At 38.6% G+C, this 18,387-nt stretch overlaps 1 protein-coding gene across 2 annotated transcripts; it reads left to right on the top strand.

The window, feature by feature from the left end:
* Nucleotides 1-1,950: 1,950 nt before the first annotated feature.
* On the top strand, nucleotides 1,951-17,626 carry DTWD1 (DTW domain containing 1). 2 transcript variants are annotated; one of them, XM_059482579.1, is made up of 7 exons: nucleotides 1,951-2,008; nucleotides 4,143-4,421; nucleotides 5,489-5,632; nucleotides 6,496-6,769; nucleotides 10,523-10,748; nucleotides 10,987-11,074; nucleotides 17,426-17,626. In XM_059482579.1, the coding sequence occupies exons 2-7, from the start codon at nucleotides 4,149-4,151 to the stop codon at nucleotides 17,594-17,596; spliced, it is 1,176 nt and encodes a 391-aa protein (XP_059338562.1). In that variant the 5' UTR covers nucleotides 1,951-2,008; nucleotides 4,143-4,148; the 3' UTR covers nucleotides 17,597-17,626. The 2 variants fall into 2 exon arrangements, with proteins under 2 accessions (XP_059338562.1, XP_059338563.1); XM_059482580.1 differs by lacking the exon at nucleotides 1,951-2,008 and having other exon boundaries at nucleotides 3,500-4,421; nucleotides 10,987-11,053; nucleotides 17,426-17,618.
* Nucleotides 17,627-18,387: the final 761 nt, after the last annotated feature.

Raw genomic sequence — 18,387 nt, 5'->3', positions numbered from 1 at the left:
AGTTCTCGGAAAGGCCAGTAATGCCTTCCATCTGTTGAGAACAGCCTTGGAAGCACAGAGGAAACTGATCCTTGATCTAGCAAAGAATTTAAACTAGCAGCTTAAATATTTGAGCAAATTGTTGGAACCAAAGGTAGTTGTTTGAACTTAATCATCAAATTGATCACTTCACTGAAAATACTCAGCAAGCATTAAAACAGAGTTATCAGTGTGTTTTTAAGCTGAAGGTATTGCTGAAGGACATTGACATGCTCTATTGTAACAGCAGGGCAGAAAGGCAAATTATTTCTTTAAAAAAGCAAATCAATGAATTGTTATTGACTGCACTGAAACTATTAACACACACAGGCTCATTCTGTGATGCTGCAATTTCAGGGTAAAATGGTTAAGTAAAACCAACTTTAAAATGTAAAAAATTCAATACTTTGTTCTGATATTATCCTAAATGTAAGTGTTTCCATTTTCATGTCAGGTTCCTCCTCCTAGATATCTACTATTTAAAAAAAATAATTTCATAATGAAATGCTCCATATCTTTTCAAGCATTTTTTGTTTCTTTGTTCCAATGGGGAAAAAGTTCTGGTTCAAAGCTCAAAAGAGCAAATTTTCTGGTTTTAAAGATTTGAGTGAATTAATACTTGCAAATAATGTAGGCAGGTCAAAAGGAATGTCCTGCTTCTTCCAAAAAGAATGTCATTCTGACAATTCACTGGTAACCACATTGTACCGAATTCTTCAACAAACCAGAAAGGCATCTATAGTCAAATATTTCCCTAGCAGTACTACGAGTGTAAGAAAAGAGAGAAAGGTAAGATCAGAACCAACTTTTCATCCTCATCAGAACCTTCTGCCTCAGGGTTCAGGATTTCTCTTATGTTAGTAATGGCATGGCCTGATCAAATCTTTTAAACAAAGCTTGATTCAGGATCTTGACTCAAGCAACGTTCCAACCACAAAAAATTGCTGTACAGCACAAAGGCATTTTCCTCTATGGTATAGGTGCAAGAAAAAAAAAGGTTAACAGCAGAGAGGCTGCTCTCTTAAAGGTGTGCCATTTCTACAAAGCCCTTTTGCAGTGCCCAAGGGTCTTGGAAATACAACCTACACTCAAACTCAATTCTCAGTTTATAAATTCTCATTTATAGGGTTTTGTTCTTCTAATACACAAAATACTACTTCATATCCTTAGATGCTAAGAAACATACTAAATATGTGAAAGATACGTAAAGGCACGGGATCACAAAGACAGAACTTCCATCTCCATCTCACTACCTCCACAATATTACAGTATTATTATTCACGCACTTCTAAAGTGCACACTGAAGAAAAAGTGACAATTCTGCCACTATTCTCTCGTATTCAGTAATTTGTTTACAAGCTGGAAGCTCTGTGAAGATTGCAGATTACCGAAATTCACCCTAAAGGCTGAATATTGGGTAAATGCTACAATGGAGCAGCATCCTCAACCAGGCCAAGGAATCCCACAGAAGAGATCCCATATTCCCTTTAGAGAGAGATTCAAAACAAGCAGAGGAATGTGGCAGCACAATTCCTCCAGCCAATAAATATGCTCTAAGGATTCTACTGGGTGACGCGAAAAATACAGAGTTTAAAAAAAAAAAAATTCTGATCTATCTTTCCTGGAGTTCTGATGGGAGTCAAAGCCGCAGCCTCACACCCAGGCGGCGCCGCCTCACGGAGAGGGCAGCGCTGGGCAGGGACGCAGGCAGGAAACACCTGGCGCGGGCCCAGCTGGGAACGGCGGGGTTCTCCCCCCTGCCCAGGGAGCTGGAAGTGCTTTCTGCCCAGAATCTGTGACCCAAAGCACGGAACAGCCCAAGCGGGGCGTGAGGCGCCCAGAGCACCGCAGCCCCCTCAGGCAGAGGCGGCCCGCGGGAGCCGCGCTCAGCCCCGGGCTGTTTCCGTTCCCCGCCTCCCCGCGGCGGCCGAGCCCGGCACTTTCGTTCCGGGGCCTGCGAGGGCCGCGCGGGAGTCGCGCCGGGCGGCGGGTGAGGAGCGGGCGGTGCGGGGGCGCTGGAGCCGGGCGAGGAGCGGCTGAGGAGCTCCAGTCCCGGCGCGGCGGTGGCGGCAGGAGAGAGGAGGCAGCGCGGCTCGGGAGCGCCGAGGGGCCGCGCCGTTCGCGGGGCGGGCTCGGGCGGCCCGCGGTGGGAAGCGGCTTTGCGCCCACGGGGGCCGCGGTGCCGCTGCGGCGGCGGGACGGGGCCGCTCAGACACCGAGCGGTAGAACCGCGCTGTTACCGGGGCAGAGACAGCGGCCCAGGGCTGTGCCCGCCCAGCGCCCTGCGCTGTCCGCCCGCAGAACCTGCGCTCCGAGGCGGCCTGCGCTCACCCCGCCGGGCTGATAGCAGCGAGCAGCGGCATGGCCGGGGCTGTGGCACCCCTGAGCTGTACACGGCCCCCCGAGGTGCACCGCCGACCTGCTGAGTTGTCCTAGAATGGCGGCTGGAGTGTGGAGGGTACCACCCACAGGCAGCGATTTACCAGGGGTTTAGAGATGAGGTGCAGATGGAGTTGTTGTTCAGTCTTAAAAATATCTCTCTGAAATGAGATTTGGATCTCAAAGTTCTAGTCTGTCATTTTCTGAAGTGTACTGTACTGTATGTAAAGTGCTGCAGCCTGGGCACAGCTATTAGTTTGAGGCCACAGCGTATCCCTTGTCAGCATCGATAACAAAAGTGCTCCAGGGTGTCACCGTTGAGCGGCACAGAGTGTAAGACATTCCACTGAAGAGAGTCAGTTTGCAGGCTGGGAATGCATGTCCAATTCCAGGGCCTCTCGCCCTCTGCTTCTTGAGGAAACTTGATAATAGCACAGGTTGCTCTGAGATGTAAACTATACTGGCTTTATCTCAGAGAAACTTGAAAGCAAATTGCACTAGAAAATTCGTATGCATATTAGATTTTGTATTTATTTGAGTGGACTTCTCTGACCCTTTCAAAAGTTAGACCATGGCAGAGGCAGAGGGGAAGGTATCATAGCATGCATGAGTATTTAATTTTACCAGAAAATAACAATTTTTTCTGGAATTGATTTTAATTTGGTGTAGGAAACTTAGCTTAGTTTTTTAGTTTTGTTACTTTCCAATTACATTACACTTGATTTTATTTAAACGCTTCATTTTGGATTACATTTCAGGACTTACTGTTTGTTTGTTTTTGTTAAACATGACTTTGCTACACGATTTCATAAGTGTGATCCTTGACATGAAAAAGTAAACCTAAATTAGCTGAAAGTAAATCCTGAGAAGAACTTCTTTCATTGCATGTGATGCAGCACAAAGTGCCAAAGGCAGTTTATAACTACTGCAGGCTGGGCAGGCTCCTGGCTGGGGCTGCTGTGGGGCTGAGAGAGCAGTGAGAGGGGGCTGTGACAGCACAGCAGCACTAATTCTGTCTGCCCCGGGGTGGACACATGGTCATGTTTCTCATGCCTTGCTACATGGTGAAAATTCTGTGCCAGCTGTAGAGGGTGAGACAACAGCTATCCTGAGGAAAGCCTGACAAAAATCCATCAATAGTACTAAAAAAACACAAACTTGTGGAAGTCTAGACTGGGTCAGCACTTAGTATCTGGAACATGGGGCACCAAAGCCCTTTTCTAGCTGTTACTGTTCAGCCTCAAGCTCTTCTCCTGGAAAATTTCTTTTATTTCACAAAGTTCTATCCAACAGGAATTTCATTCAGGTTATTTGGTTGGCCCACACGCAATAAATTTTAGGATAAAGATCTAAATTAGCACAATTAACTTTTGTCTTACAAATTTCTATCCTGTAGGCATATAATTCCTTGTCAGTAGTCATATTGGAGACAAATGGGATTGCTTATCCAGGTAAACACTGCTTACAGTGTTTTCATAAACTTCTAGGCACAAATCTTAACAACAGAGAAATAATAGACTTCTGCAGGACTTACATGAGTGGGATAGTGAATGTGCATCTCTGCATTAAGGATGCAGATCTCGAGTTCTTTCCAGTTTATCTCATGCAAATCTCTTGAATCAGATGATTTTATTATTCTTTCTGTTGTAGGAAACCTGTTCTTAAATGGGATAATGCTGAATATTTTCCAGTAGATTAGTTCATAGTAATTGGCTTTTTATTTAACAACATTTTGTCTGTTTCAGCTAACCATGTCTTTAAATTCATCTACACTTTTAAATGAAGGAAATGCTCAAGGAGCAAAAAGAAATACTGAGTGTTTGGAAAGCCTACTGCAGAGTCCATCATCTATTCAAGATAATCCACTTCAACAATTACAGTTAGCATCCCAGGAAGTACTGGAAAAGGCAAAAAAGAGTGGGAGATCAAAATGCCCCCGATGCAATAGTTCAAGGATGTTCTATTGTTATACATGCTTTGTTCCTGTTGAAACTGTCCCTACCAAAGAAATTCCAACTGTGAAGGTTAGTATTTCTTAATAATTTTTTATAATATCTTTGGGGTTTTAGTTACTGTGGACAGAGAATAGTGTCTGCAGTCATTTCTTTTCTGACTCATTCTTTACAGACATTCATTTTGAACACAGCTATAAGTATGAATAAACTACAGTTAGATAAAATTACTGTTCTTACTTGAGGAATTACATGTACAAACACTGAAAATGTTCCAATCCTCACATAAACATTTATGTGTCTTCTAGATGAGAATATAGGCTGAAGTCACTCAGCTTCTCATGCAACTGTGTTTCCACTTAGTTGTGGAAAGTTTCTTTATGGTGCTCTTGCACATTCTTCAGTTTCTAATAACTCTGGCCAGAAAATGTTATATTGGGAACAAAAAATTTGTCCAAAACCAAGGGAGAATTTTACATAAAATGTGACCTAAAAGACATTCCTATATGTCATGGTTCTATAATTCAGATAACACTGTTAAAATATAAGTAGTGAAATGCCTTTCAGCTGACTTACTTGGGGAAACTGTCAGAGAGGACTGAGACATTTTGCAATATCATTTAGGATCTAAGATGCGTTTTGAAGACAGTGGCGTTTGAAAGCATCATAAAAATACTTTAGAAGTAATTTTGAAATTTGACTTAGTAAACTTAGGTATATTTTCATTGAAATAATAATTTTCACAGTTGGGTGAGTACCTAATAGAGATAGAACCATTATATTGCTCAAATTAAGAGCACATCCAGCTTACCTTATTGATTCTATTTCTGTAGATTGGCAGCATTCCAAAGTGCATCACTGCTTACTTAGCTATTTGCATGAATTGAATGTAGGTAGGTGCTTCTTCTAACTTGTCTCTAGTTTAGTTCTAAACCTATAAAAAAATCATCACATACATTTTAATTACACATCCATAGGAATTTCTTCCAAGTTTTGAGTAAGTTCTTGTTTGTTCCTAATAGATAAGTTCTTGTAAATTCTAATAAGTTTCTAAGTAAGTTCTAATAAGTTCTTGTAAGTTTCTAATAGATGTTTGTAAATATGATGATGAACACTGCTTTTTTCTCCTTTTACTCTAGTTACCTTTGAAGATTGACATTATTAAACACCCAAACGAAACAGACGGCAAAAGCACGGCTGTGCACGCTAAGCTCCTGGCACCTGATGATGTTACAATTTATAAATACCCCTGCATTCCAGAGTATGAAGAGAAGAGACACGAAGTAAGAGATTCTCTAGAGATGGCCAGGCTCTGTGCTGGGGAGGTGCAGCTCCCTCCTGCAGTGGTAGTGCCCTGCAGGGAGGAAACCACTGTTCCATTAGTGCAGTCCATCCTGTGCTCTCTCAAAGATTAGCTCTGCAAACACACAGTTATGGACTGTAACCTTTTCTCCAAAGCTGAGAAAGACCGCAGCACTATTTAACCACCTTGAATTTTCTGTGTTCATCTCCTCACATAATGGAGAACTGGATTTACTGTGTATCTGAAGAAATATTTTGCCTATATTTAAAGTATTCAACTTGGAGCAAGTTAAACAGCAGTTGAATGTTGTGCTCATATTTAGCAGCTGCAACCAGATACATACCTTTTCACAACCTCCTTAAAATTTTTAACATTCACTATGACAAAGGAAAACAACTAAAATTCAAGTCTTGTCTATCATAGCATAGAGCACAAAAAAAGTGAGTTATGAACGTGGATGTGTATGTTCATTTAAATGGTAAGCTATCCTTTTTGGCCCTCCTGCCCCATACACTGCAGTGACAAGTGACATTTGAACTTCCTCAGGGCTGACACCATTGTCTTGGCTGAAAAATCTTTTTATACAGAAGTGTTAGAGTTGGTAGTAGAGGCATGGAAGTAACATTAATTAAAAATCTCTGTTAAGAATCTCAATTCATTAACATATTTTTAATGTGCATTTAATGCTTTGGACAATAGAATATTTTTAAGAGACACTATTTCATCTTGTCCTGACTTAAATGTTTACAGACAGGTTAGAAAATTTCTGATCTTTAATATAACAATTCCTGTTGTTCTGTTAGATTTTATTGACACTCAGATCTCTTTGTTTTCTTCATTCAGATAGCACTTATATTTCCTGGCCCAAATTCAGTTTCAGTTAAAGATATTGCTTTCCATCTCCAAAAGTACACCAAGAAAAGTGTGTGTTCTAGTGATGATGACTGTTTCAGAGAGCCCCTTCCTAAACAAGCAAAAATAGAACCTGAAGAAGAAAAAAATCCAAATGAATGCATCTCAAGCAGCAGGAGTGAAGACACTAGACTGAAGAAAATAATATTTATTGACAGTACCTGGAATCAAACTAACAAGATAATAACTGATGAACGACTTCAAGGTAAAAAAATACAAGTTGATACTGTGACATTATTGCTGCATAAATGATTAAGGGACATATGTCTATAACAGACCTGAGCACAATGTAAGCTTGTATGTACCCCTATCTCTGTGTATGAAGGATTCAGCAGCCTCTTCCAGGGCTGTAAAATACTTCCTGAGCCAAAGACTCCATTACTTTTCATGGCATATAATTTATTTTGCAAAAAGATAATACTAGTACTAAGAAAGCATTTACATTTATTTGTCTCACTTCTCTGTTGGAGCGAATTTCCTCAGTCTCAGAGAATGGAAGCTGTCATGTTAGACAGTAGAACAGTAGTTAGAAAGGCCTCTGAAGGGGAAGCCAGGAAGATTTTTTTGCAGGTGGCTGCCTGCTTTCCAGAGACCCATGGGACCATTTGTGTACAAGTTTGTGGCAGACAGGCCCCAAGAAGATAAATAAGGGATTTAGGAGGTTCAGCACAGGTTTGTCATGCCTTGGGTTCTCTTTCTCCTCAAATTGTTAATGGACATTTCCATGATCTCACTACTCCAGACAAAAAAGGAATGGCTGCTTGCCCTCCACACCCTTCCAACTCTGAGAGCAGAAATTGGTAATTCTGCAAAAAGTTTTTGTCTTAGGTTCTTTACAAGAAGTTTACATTTAAGCATTCTAATTAAAACCACAAAAGACAAAACAATTTAGCAATAGCATTCCATTTCTTTTGAGATGAATAGGAGTTAGAAAATACTTTCATTAGTGCAAAAAGTGCACTTAGCTGGGAGGCAGGTTGTCAAGTTTATATGCAATATACACATATATATATATATACACATTACATATATATATGTATACACACACATATACACTACTACTGGATCCTACAAGGAATTTAACAGACTTTCTTGCATAGAAGATGGATGTTGCCTTGTCTAGTCAGCTTATTAAAGAATCCTACATTAGTATGATGTATTGGGCAATTAAAATCCTACTCTATCAGCCACAATGAAGTATTACTGTAAAGATTAGAGGAATTGCATGTTATTCATTAATGTAAGGCATTTGAAACTTACTTTAAGAGGACAAATTCAAGGAAAACACGAGGCTGCCAGGGGAACTGAAAATTTCCATGGAAGCCTATGCATATATTTGTCAAAAAGACTTAATTGGTGTTACTTTGGAGCTCTTGAATGGTTTCCAGTTTCCCCATGAGAATGCTGATTTGATGTACTACTCTTTCCTTTCTAGTACATCTCGGTTCCAGCTGTTTTCCAGCTGTTTTGCAGCTCCCTGGGTTCCTGAGCACCTTTCAGGATTGCTGTGAGGTTTAATAGTGTCATGCAAGTCAGTTTCTAGTATGGGAGAATTTTACCCATCCACACATTGGGTGTAACAGTGTGCACAGCCTGTGCATGTATTGCTTTCCTTAGTGCCTGTCATAAAGAACATAAATTGCATTAATACCCCTTTTAGAGATTGCAGTTTTCACTTCCAAGATGAATGGGGCAGAGTTTCCTTAGGCATAAACTGATGACATTTTTATGTTGTACATACATGAAAAATAGAGAACTGTTTTCATTTTTCAGTTCAATTGCAAATGAAGTCATCATCCAACAAAATATCCATCATATGTTAAAGCTAAAAAAGGAGTGTTCATAATTCCAAATAAAAAGTAATTGCCATACTTATTAGGATTAAGTTACAAGAAATATTGAAGGAAAACATTAATGAAGCCAAGAAAACATAAAGAAAAGCCTTGTGTTTTGTAAGTTTATATTCATATAGACAGTAAATCTAGTAAATTGTGCTGCAAGAGAAAGCAAATGAGTACATCGATCTTAAAATAAGCTGGGAGAACTTGAACAAAATTAGTTCTATATCTTGGAGAAGTGTTAATATATCTTTAGAAAACAAAACTAAATCAGTTAAAGACAAGAAATACATGAGAGTTGGTATTGTCTAGGATTGATTACTTCATTAAAAGTGATCTCTAGACCGGAAAACAAACAGGTGAATTTAATGTTAATGATGACTTTCTGACATGAGTGATGGAGCTTATTGGCAGCATCACCATGACTGTTAAAGAAACTGATTGCTTTGGTTTTTTTTCCCTGTAAGTTGTAACTGCTTTGTATCAGCCAAATATTTTATTAGCTTATTCATTAGCATTGTGGGGTTTCATGTGAACGGTGAGTATTTGTAAGCAAACATTGCCTTTGGCTGAATACAGATCCAGTACAGATGAAAAGTGCTCAGTAAACTTTTATCCTTAACCCCCTCTGGTTTTGGTTTTTTGTTTTTTTTTATGATGAGTCCTAAAGTCTTTTGTTTGAAAGTAACTGATACTGCACTTGTGGTAAGCTCAGTAGTGTCCATGGTCTTGCCTTCAGTGAACTTTTGTTTGTGTTCAAACCACAACTACGTGGGAGTTGATGCTGGAGGAATCGTCCTTGAGATTTTCTTCACTGTTTTTAGGGTGAAAGCACTGTGGATTTGATGGAAGTTTTCATTTTGGTTAGGCCTGAGAATTCAGGTGGTGAAGACTCTTGGGGGCAACAAGCTTGATGCAGTTTCCTCCTGCTATTTTAAGTTTCACATGTGTAGGATTATTAGAGGTAATAATTAGACTGTGTGTGCTGTTTTGAGGTTTTGGTTCTGACATGTCAATAATAACATGGAAATTCAGGGACAGACTCTCCTGTTCAGGTTTGGATTTTTTTAATGCTGTAATTGAGATTTCTTCTACAATGCAGGATACCATACTTTACTAACTGCAAAGCAAACAACTAAATCCCTCTTGCAATTACACTGAAAAGAATTAAACACAGTTTGTAGGCTAGAAGTGTACAGTTACAAGTGCTAGGCTCTAGCCTGAATTTGGACCTTTCTGAAACTTCCCTGTCCATAACTTCCAAGCAGTTCTTAGACCATACTGGTTTTTGTGCTGTTACCTGTATTAAACTGTCCCATGAGACAGAGTATCAGATTGTGATAGAAAAAGATAACTTTACAATCTGCTTCTGATATTGTTGACAGGTGTGTACCATGTTCTTCATGATCCAAGTGCCCATCCTGTTTAAAATCCATCTGAATAATAGAATAGTTACAGAGACTAAAGTAGATAAAAGATTTTTTTTTGTGCCATACAGACACCAAATTCCCTCTTTCATCTTAAGTGGGAATGCTTTTAGTATCTAATAAAGTTAATTGCAAGATGCTGTCATACTTACTCCTTAGTAATTTCAGTGACATTTCAGTTACTTTACAAGCATAAGTGCAATTACAATTACAAACTGGCTCTTGTAAATAGTCCTCACTTCAGCAACACTAACAGTCTAAGGGATTCTGTTTTACACTTGAAAAGTATTAACTTTGCAAAAGATGAAATAATAATTTTCTGAACATTGGTGAGTCTTGGTAGGTGTGGATTCCACTCTTGCCATGTGAAGCGACTCTGCAGTTTACTGAGGGCTGTGTGGCTGTTTGAATGAAAGGATAACTTGTAATTAACTGCAGATTTGAAGATTGTAACCTAGGAATTACAGCACCTCATCAAATTCCAAAGTGATCCAAAAAGGGGGATAAAATTATTGCCTCAGTTTTAAAGATCAAAAGTGTAGGTACAGGAAGAGAAATTATTTTCATGCAGGCACTGAGCAGGCTAGCAGCAAAATCAGAAAACAAAACTAAAGTCTTGGCGCTAAAGTCTTGTTTGACATTCTGGCCACCAATTCAGATTGTCTAATCTAGGTCATCTTTTTTTCTTGACAGGGTTACTGCAAATTGAGTTGAAGACAAGGAAAACTTGCTTTTGGCGTCATCAGAAGGGAACACCAGATACATACCTTTCCACAATAGAAGCAATTTATTATTTCCTTGTGGACTATCATCAGGAAATTTTGAAAGAGAGCTACAAAGGACAATATGATAATCTGCTTTTTTTCTTTTCATTTATGTATACATTGATTAAAGATGCCAAGTGTTGTGCAGGAAAAAAGTAAGCTGTCTGTCGGTGCATGACACTACTTTTTTTTGTAATAATAACCTGCACAAACATAACTAGGTTGTTTTTTTTTTTGGCAATAGACTGTCCTGTAAATAATGTCCAGAAGTGAGCTGCAGACCTCCTCCTGCATGCTTGAGGTTGTAGAACTGCTCACATGAGCAGTCTTATTAGAGTTACTTACTTGAAAACAGTTACGTTTTCCTAAATATTGCTGTACTTCAACCTACAGGCCTGATGTGCTCACTGTGATGAGCACATTTCCTGAGATGGGAGTGGAGGACCTGACCCCTCTTGCTGTAAGGAGTGATCTCTTAACTGTAAGAAGGAATTAGCATGCTGGCTTTTCCATTGTTACTAATACTTCTGTCAGATGGTTTCTTTGTGGTTTACACAGCAATACAGATTTTGCCTTCGTGGCATCAAAGGCTTACTGAGTGAGCAGATGGTGTTTGCTTGCTGGGGTGAGTGGCAGCAATAGAGAATGAAAGAGCATATTAATTGAAAATGAATTATATATTTTCATTATTAATTCTGGAAAATTCTTCTAGTAATTAAAATGTGGTCTCTTTAAACACTATTACAATGTATGATTTCTGTAGTACCATTCATGTACTCTTATATTAGGATTATTCTCAAATTCTTGGGTAATTTTAGACTTCTTCAAACAAATTTAGTTAAGTGTTTATTACTGTTATATATTACCATTATTTGAGGGAGCACTAACCTAACAAATGTCACTATGGCATATTGTAGGCACCACAAATATTGGTTCTGACCACAGTATTTCTGACAAGGCTTCGTTAAACTAGGCAGGCTGTGAATCTGCTCTGCTTTTCCTTTTGCAGTAAAGGGGCAGATTAGAACAGTCTCAGCAAGACTTTGTGCTGATGGGAGTTTTGTCATGGTTGTAGTGCTGCTGTCAGAGTCATCAGGTGTGAATGCAGTTTTGCCAAGCTACACCAGCACAGCCAGTGCCGGCAGAGGGAACAGACTTGACCTTTCAGCAGAGTTATATGAATATATTTTAGATCGTACATTGATAATTATATTCCTAAGGTAGAAAAAAATATTATTAAAGGTACAATATAAGATGGATAAGTATTTCTGGATATTCTTAGAAATGCGTTACTTAAGATAAAATATATCTTGTCAAAGTGACAGACTGAAAAATTACAATAGATTATTTTTTAAACAAAACATCAGAGTTTTTGTTATCATTTGTAGCATACTCTCTAGGAGGTCACTCACACACCCTTGGTGAACATAGAAATAATGTCTTGGAAAATACTTCAAGAAAATGTTTTTATACTTACACAGCAGTCCATACAGGCTCAAATGGCTGGTTTGTAAAAAAGAAACTTGCATTTTTAATAGTGAAAAAACCCCTGCATTTCAAGGTGAAATATTAATATTGTTTCAAACACAAAATACAAATACACTCTCTTACATCATACCTCATATTGGTGTGCTTATCTGTACAAGCACATATAAAAATGTATTGCAGTGGACAACAAAAACATATCCCCATCTGCAGAACAAAATGCTGGTTGTATTATGAAATTATGAAATGTGCATGAACTATAACAGCACCACAGGAAAAACAGGCTTGAAGTAAGAATTAGAAAGATAATTTTTCTATCTACCTATATATTGAGCTCATGTGCCAAGCAATGAGAACAATCAGCAGTTGTGTCTCAGTGCTATTGAAACAACACTGCCTATTCATTTGGTACTTATTGCTATTGAGAGGTTATTTTGCCTTTTTTAAATGATTCATGTTACTTCCTTTGGTATGAATTTTGATAGTCTTTTGACATTTCCATCTGTACTTGTATTTCTTAAACAAAGATTGTTGTTGTTTTTTTTTAAATCACACAAGTATAATAGCTTGAGAAGGAAACTTTCACCCACTTTAAACAAACAAAAATAAAATTAACCCACTGACCTAATGTTTTACAAGAACCAGAGAGAAAAATCTGGGGGGAGATGGGGAGTTACTTCCAAGACACATTTCCCTGAAAACATGTTTTTTATTTAAGAAGCAGAGGTCAGATAAAAGCTTGTATAAGCTGTTCTTCGTTACTTTTGGAAAAAAGGTGAAAAATTGTTACCAAATTTAAGTTTTGTGTATCTCACTTTATTTGAACAATGGGATTTAAGAACCTTTTCCAAAAGAAAATTAGTTTTAAATTTCATTTCATTCTCAGATGAAATTAATGTACAGAAAGCATTTTAGATCTGACATACTGTGTCCAGGAACTGGGTTCAGATTCTTTTTCTTCCAGTGCAACCTCAGTGTAATGCAAGAGTCATTTGTTACACCAACGGACAGAGGCACACCTAATATCTGTAATTCTTTACAGTCTGTTGCTGTTCCTCTGATAACCTTTTATGGGGGCAGGAAGGAGATTTTTGTCACTTCTGCTGCAAATCTGTCCTGTCTGAGCAGCAGTTGTAGTTGCCCTTTCTCTCATATAAAAAAATATTTACATCCTCTATTTAATTTTGGTGTTGGTATAAGAAGCCAAACCAAGTCATCCATCTGACACTGAAAGCATCTTAGTACCACTGATACATTTCCCCAGCTTTGAGTCTAAAGAAAAATTTGTTCCACTAAATGAAAGCAATCAAGTGGTTAATCCTTTCAAGTGCAATTAGCAGCACTGACCTCCCTGTTCTTTAAATTGAGGGTCATGGGGAGGTAAAGGCCAGTTCTGGGCCTTTTCTTTCATATCAGAATACCCCTTCACTATCTCTTCTGTTTCCAAAAACATCAGAGACCAAGAGAGAAAAACAGGCTTCTGCTTCCATTAGCAGTAACTTAAACAGCCATAAGTTAAAGGGGGAGGAAAAGGAAGAGCATCTCTATCTCCTCTCACAACAGGAGACATCTGGCCTCCTGTGGGGAGGCCCCAGATAACAAAGAACCTGTCAGTGCAAACCTCCACGATGTCTTCTGAGAACCATTTTACCTGCAGTCTGGCTCATTCATTTCCTGCCACTGAAGCCATCTGCTTTTGCTTATTGTGGGTATTTTTGTTCTTTGTTTGGCCAGGAGCATGAAGTGGCTTCACTTTAGCATGCCTGTAAGCTTGGTCAGAGGGAGTATTTAATCCTTTTCTCAAAATGAATAAGAGAGGGAGCTGCTGCAAAAAACAATTCCTTTCCTGGAAGGTAGCAGAAATGTCATCCAAGCCAAGGTTGGATAAAGGGTCATGATAGTGCATGGGGTAAAGATACATTGAGATTGAAAAGAGATGCCTTGGAAGCTTGGAAGCTACAGCACAACCTCCCAAAGCACTTGTAATCTTACCTGATTTAAATCCTTTGCTACTGCTTCTTGCAATTTTTGAGTCCATCTGGTTTTCCACATAGTGTTCTTCAGGCCCAACTGCAGAGTAATACAAGGTTCTGTTCTTACCTTGCCCTTGAACTGTGTTTCAGTACTTGCCTGAATGCTCTAAATATCAGTCTACATAAATGACAGTTATAGCATACTTGTACAAAATGTAATGTGATTTGAAAATCCATCCTACCTACCCTTACCTTCAAAAGTGCCAAAAGAAGAAGAGAGGGAGGGAAACTTCCTATTAATTTCCCATAAGTTACTATAACACAATTAATACACTCCCAGGTGCCATTAACTTGTGTCTCAGAGTATTCTGGGATACAAAAGTTAATGGTGATTGCAACACATTTCCAACAAGAAAGCTTTCTTACTAAGATCAGAATATGTGGCAGTTAAACTCCTGATCCACTGATAACAGAATATGAAGCCACCTACTAAGGTACTGAAGGACTCAACATAGTTCCTAAACTGTTTTTCCTTGTCTTGAAGGACACCATTTTAGTAAAATTGTAATGCTGTCATTAAGAATGTTAATTGTGACTAATCAAACTTAGTAATAACAACATTTAAAGGAAGTGTTTATAAGAAAAATCTACCAGATTCTTCCTGTTTGCTTGTTGGGAAAGATAACACGTAGCTGCCATTTTACAGATTCAGAAAAGAAATGAGATGCTGTGGAATTTAAAAAGTCGTTTATCACATAAAACTACGCATATTGGTGTGATTTCTTCACCCCTATCTGCCAGAAATAAAGTCAAATAATTCCAGAGTAAGAGGTGGGAACTAGTTCTCTAATGCAAAACAGACAGCAGACTGCATTTTCACCTCATGGAAAGTGGAAATTTTTGTCTAACTTTAGCAATACTGGTGCGGTTGCCACATGATTTTACTGCTGACTTCTCAGACCACTGGTGTTGCAATAGGATGTTTAGAAACATACCACAGAAGAGTGAACAGAAGAGAATGTGCTCCACCAACATATCCCAGACTGAATCCTGCTCCTTCTCTCATCCTGTGCACTGAGCTTCCCTTAATTGTAAAAGTAATTTCTGCCTCTGAATAAAGTGTCCATCTATGAAACTGGGCCCATAAGCCAGTTTAACTGGCATGAAATCTAAGGGCTTTAGTACAATTCCTGAAATTATTTGCTTTGGAGATGGATACTAATGAACTGAAGAGAATCAAACTCCTTTAGATTTAAAAAAGGATCCTTTTATCTTTTCTACAGAAGAACAATACTTTGAATTCCAGCAAAAGAAGCTTGTTCAAGCTGAAACTCAGCCTTCATTAATTTCCTAATGTTAAATTAAAATTCTGTATTTCAAGAACATCATAATGTTTTATTTATTTCAAAAATTATTTTTGAGGTTTTAGTTTCATGACTAAATAGTTTGCCAAATGCAGCATGAATTTCAGCTGACCTGAAACTGCATTTTCTAGTGATAGTACTGCTGAAACATGCAGTATAGTTTTTCTGTTTGCAGGTTTCCTTTGAGCAGAATTAATGCTACAGTCTTTTTCTTTTTTCATGTTTACAGCAGTCAAGGAAGCAACTTGATACAGCTTCCATTGTCAGAAGCATCACGTAACACACCTCAGTCTACTTGAGGCAGTTGGATCACATTACTTCCTCTTAACCTCACAAATGTCTGAGTGTGGTGACAGTATTGGCTTTACTCTGCATACCTGTGTTGGTTAAGAATACCAAAGTGCTTGCATTCTATTCTATTGTGACTGTGTTGGCAAAAAAATATAACATAGAAAGCTTTACATCACCAAAATCTTCCTCTTTTCTCTGAATATGGCTTACTTTTTCCAGAAAACTGGTTTAAAACCAATGCCTGAGGCAGCTGCCAGGGAATTGGCAAAACTAACAAAATTATAGTGTCAAACTCCTGAATGTAGAATGCTCTTTAAGGTGGGCATGGCTGAGCTGGTTTTGCTCATTTTAAAATAATTCATTGAAAAAAGAATGAAGCCCATGAAAACCAACACTAGATTCAAACAATTTGGGTAACATGCAATACTTGAGCTGTTCCAACATATGGATGGTCTGATGGCAATGGCCAGGATTTGGTTTTCTAGGCCTCTGCAAAGCTCTGCCTTTCTATATAGACAGCGGTGATTTTCAGGTAAACATGTGCCTTTGTATATTCAGGCAATGATTTAGAAAATACATTCCTAGTTTATATTCCTATATGTTGGCACTTTTCTTGTAAGAAATTAATATATCATAACTTACTCTGTACTAAATTCTGTCACTGTCTTTCAGTACCTTGTTTTGTTTTCCAGAGTTTCAGTATTGGCATGCTACTGATAACAGAATTGGGATCTTCCTGTGCTGCTGAGTTTACTGTGTCATTTGCAGCAGTGACCAGAGCCAAGTCTGTATCTCAGACAAAAAGGAAATATATTACAAAATGTGTTATTATAAAAGGAAAAGCCACTGCTTCAAGTTATCAAGACAACACCAAAGCACATTAATCAAGCATACAATAAATGATGACAGTTTGTTGTTTCATCTGAATGAAAAAATTAAATCCATCTGTTGGTGTTCAAACCTAGAATCCAATCTTGGCAGTTCCATGTGCTAATGAAAACTATTGAAAAAATTTCATGCATTCTCTATGCAAGATATCATAAAAATAAATACTCCTAGGACTTAAGAGGCAGTGTTACGCAAGGCTGTGGTGAAGTCACTAAACAGAGCCCATGTGTGGGATCTGAGGATGACGTGCATTATGTTATACCACATAGAGTATTTCAACACTGCTCACTCACAGGCCAAACCTCCAATATCTGTTCTGATCATCTCCTCAGTTCCATGGCTCTGCATGCAAGAGGGTGGAATTTACACCGACTCCATTGGAGCACCAGGAATTAATATTTTATTTATTCAAAAGATTCCACCACTTAAGACAGTAGAACACATCTCTAAAAATTCCTTATAATTCCTAAAACCTCTAGCCATGCTGCTCATGAAAGGTATATTTCTAGAGTAACCTACTGATAAAAATACAGGGTTTCGTTTAGAGCTTTAGCACCACAGTATCAAATAGATTTCCCTTGTCCTCCTCATGCTTATTGAATCCTTCAAGGACCTCTTAATAGGCCTGTGAAATATCTGCAGAAGCAGCACTACTCCCTTGCCCCAACATACTTACCCATGTGCTTACCAAGTTTAGGTTTTTTCCCAAAGTTGTTCAGTTTGCCCAGTAAAGTCAAACTTAACTGTCTGTACATTTGTTCAGTCTCCTAGAGTCTATTAAAATCAGCACCATGTTAGAGCTTCCATTTCTCTTGACCTTTCTAACTACAGGGCTGGCTGTGCTTCCCAGGAGCGTGGCAACCTGAGAAGAATGAGAGAAGAATGTTTGGCTGTACCATTTCTCTGTCTTCTGCAAGAGCCCTCCAAGTGACTGAGGGGCATGAGCCAAAAGAATTTAATGCACTGTTACATGGAGAGCAATATGATCTAGGGCAACCATAACTCTACTTTGAGCATAGAAGGGAATAAAAGCAGTCTAAACAAAAATGTCTGATTTCCCTGCTGTTTCAAGTTCTAAAGTCCATGCAAATGGTATGTCAACAAACTTACAGTATCAATGCAAGCAGATTATCCTCATTGACAGCAATGAAGCTACACCTATTTCAGATGTTTATGAAACACAGATACATAACCTTGCCTTTTCAATCTGAGTTTATAGGATAAAAAGTGAGTCAAACATTTTAAGATTGTCAGCTGAAAACATTTGACATTTAGTCTTCTAGAAGCAGTAAATTCAAGATCCCATGGTACTAAACTTAGCTTGTAAATCTTCCTTTATGATCTATCTCCTTCATAGTTGCTTAGAACAAAGTCCCCTAGATTGACTCCCATCTATTAAAGCTGGGTCCAGTGAGATGTAAAGCAGCTCTAAACCAGATAAAACAGTGAAGAATTTTGTGAGGGAAATACAGTGTGTGCAAGGTGATACAAAAATCTGAAAATGTGTTGCTGAAATGACCACATCCCCATCTGTCAGTGGCCTACATAGTCTCTAGTTTAAGAGTTGAGAGCCTCAGAAGGAAGTGAAAGGCAGAGGTACTATAGAGCCATCTTTGCCTTTCCTCCTAATGCTGCAGCTCATATGTATCTCCAGAGACACTATCACAGCTCTTACAGCCTTCCTTGCTTATGCAGTGTTGAATATATTAGGAAATATTTGCCATCCTTACAAACTTAGGACTTATACCAAAAAAAAATCCAAAAGAGACCATTAAGTGAGTGAAAATTAAAAC

This window comes from Ammospiza nelsoni, chromosome 14, assembly GCF_027579445.1.
Source record: "Ammospiza nelsoni isolate bAmmNel1 chromosome 14, bAmmNel1.pri, whole genome shotgun sequence".
NCBI classification, from domain to species: Eukaryota; Metazoa; Chordata; class Aves; order Passeriformes; family Passerellidae; genus Ammospiza; species Ammospiza nelsoni.
Note: the sequence above shows the minus strand (reverse complement) of the source record. Positions and strands in the feature narration are given on the sequence as shown.

Excerpts from the sequence above, each read along its gene's own strand:
- DTWD1 (XM_059482579.1), top strand. The coding sequence starts at position 4,149 with ATGTCTTTAAATTCATCTACACTTTTAAATGAAGGAAATGCTCAAGGA. Across the intron at positions 6,770-10,522 it reads AACTGATGAACGACTTCAAG|GGTTACTGCAAATTGAGTTG; the intron begins GTAAAAAAATAC and ends TTTTCTTGACAG. Across the intron at positions 11,075-17,425 it reads TAAGGAGTGATCTCTTAACT|GGCTGGCTGTGCTTCCCAGG; the intron begins GTAAGAAGGAAT and ends TTCTAACTACAG.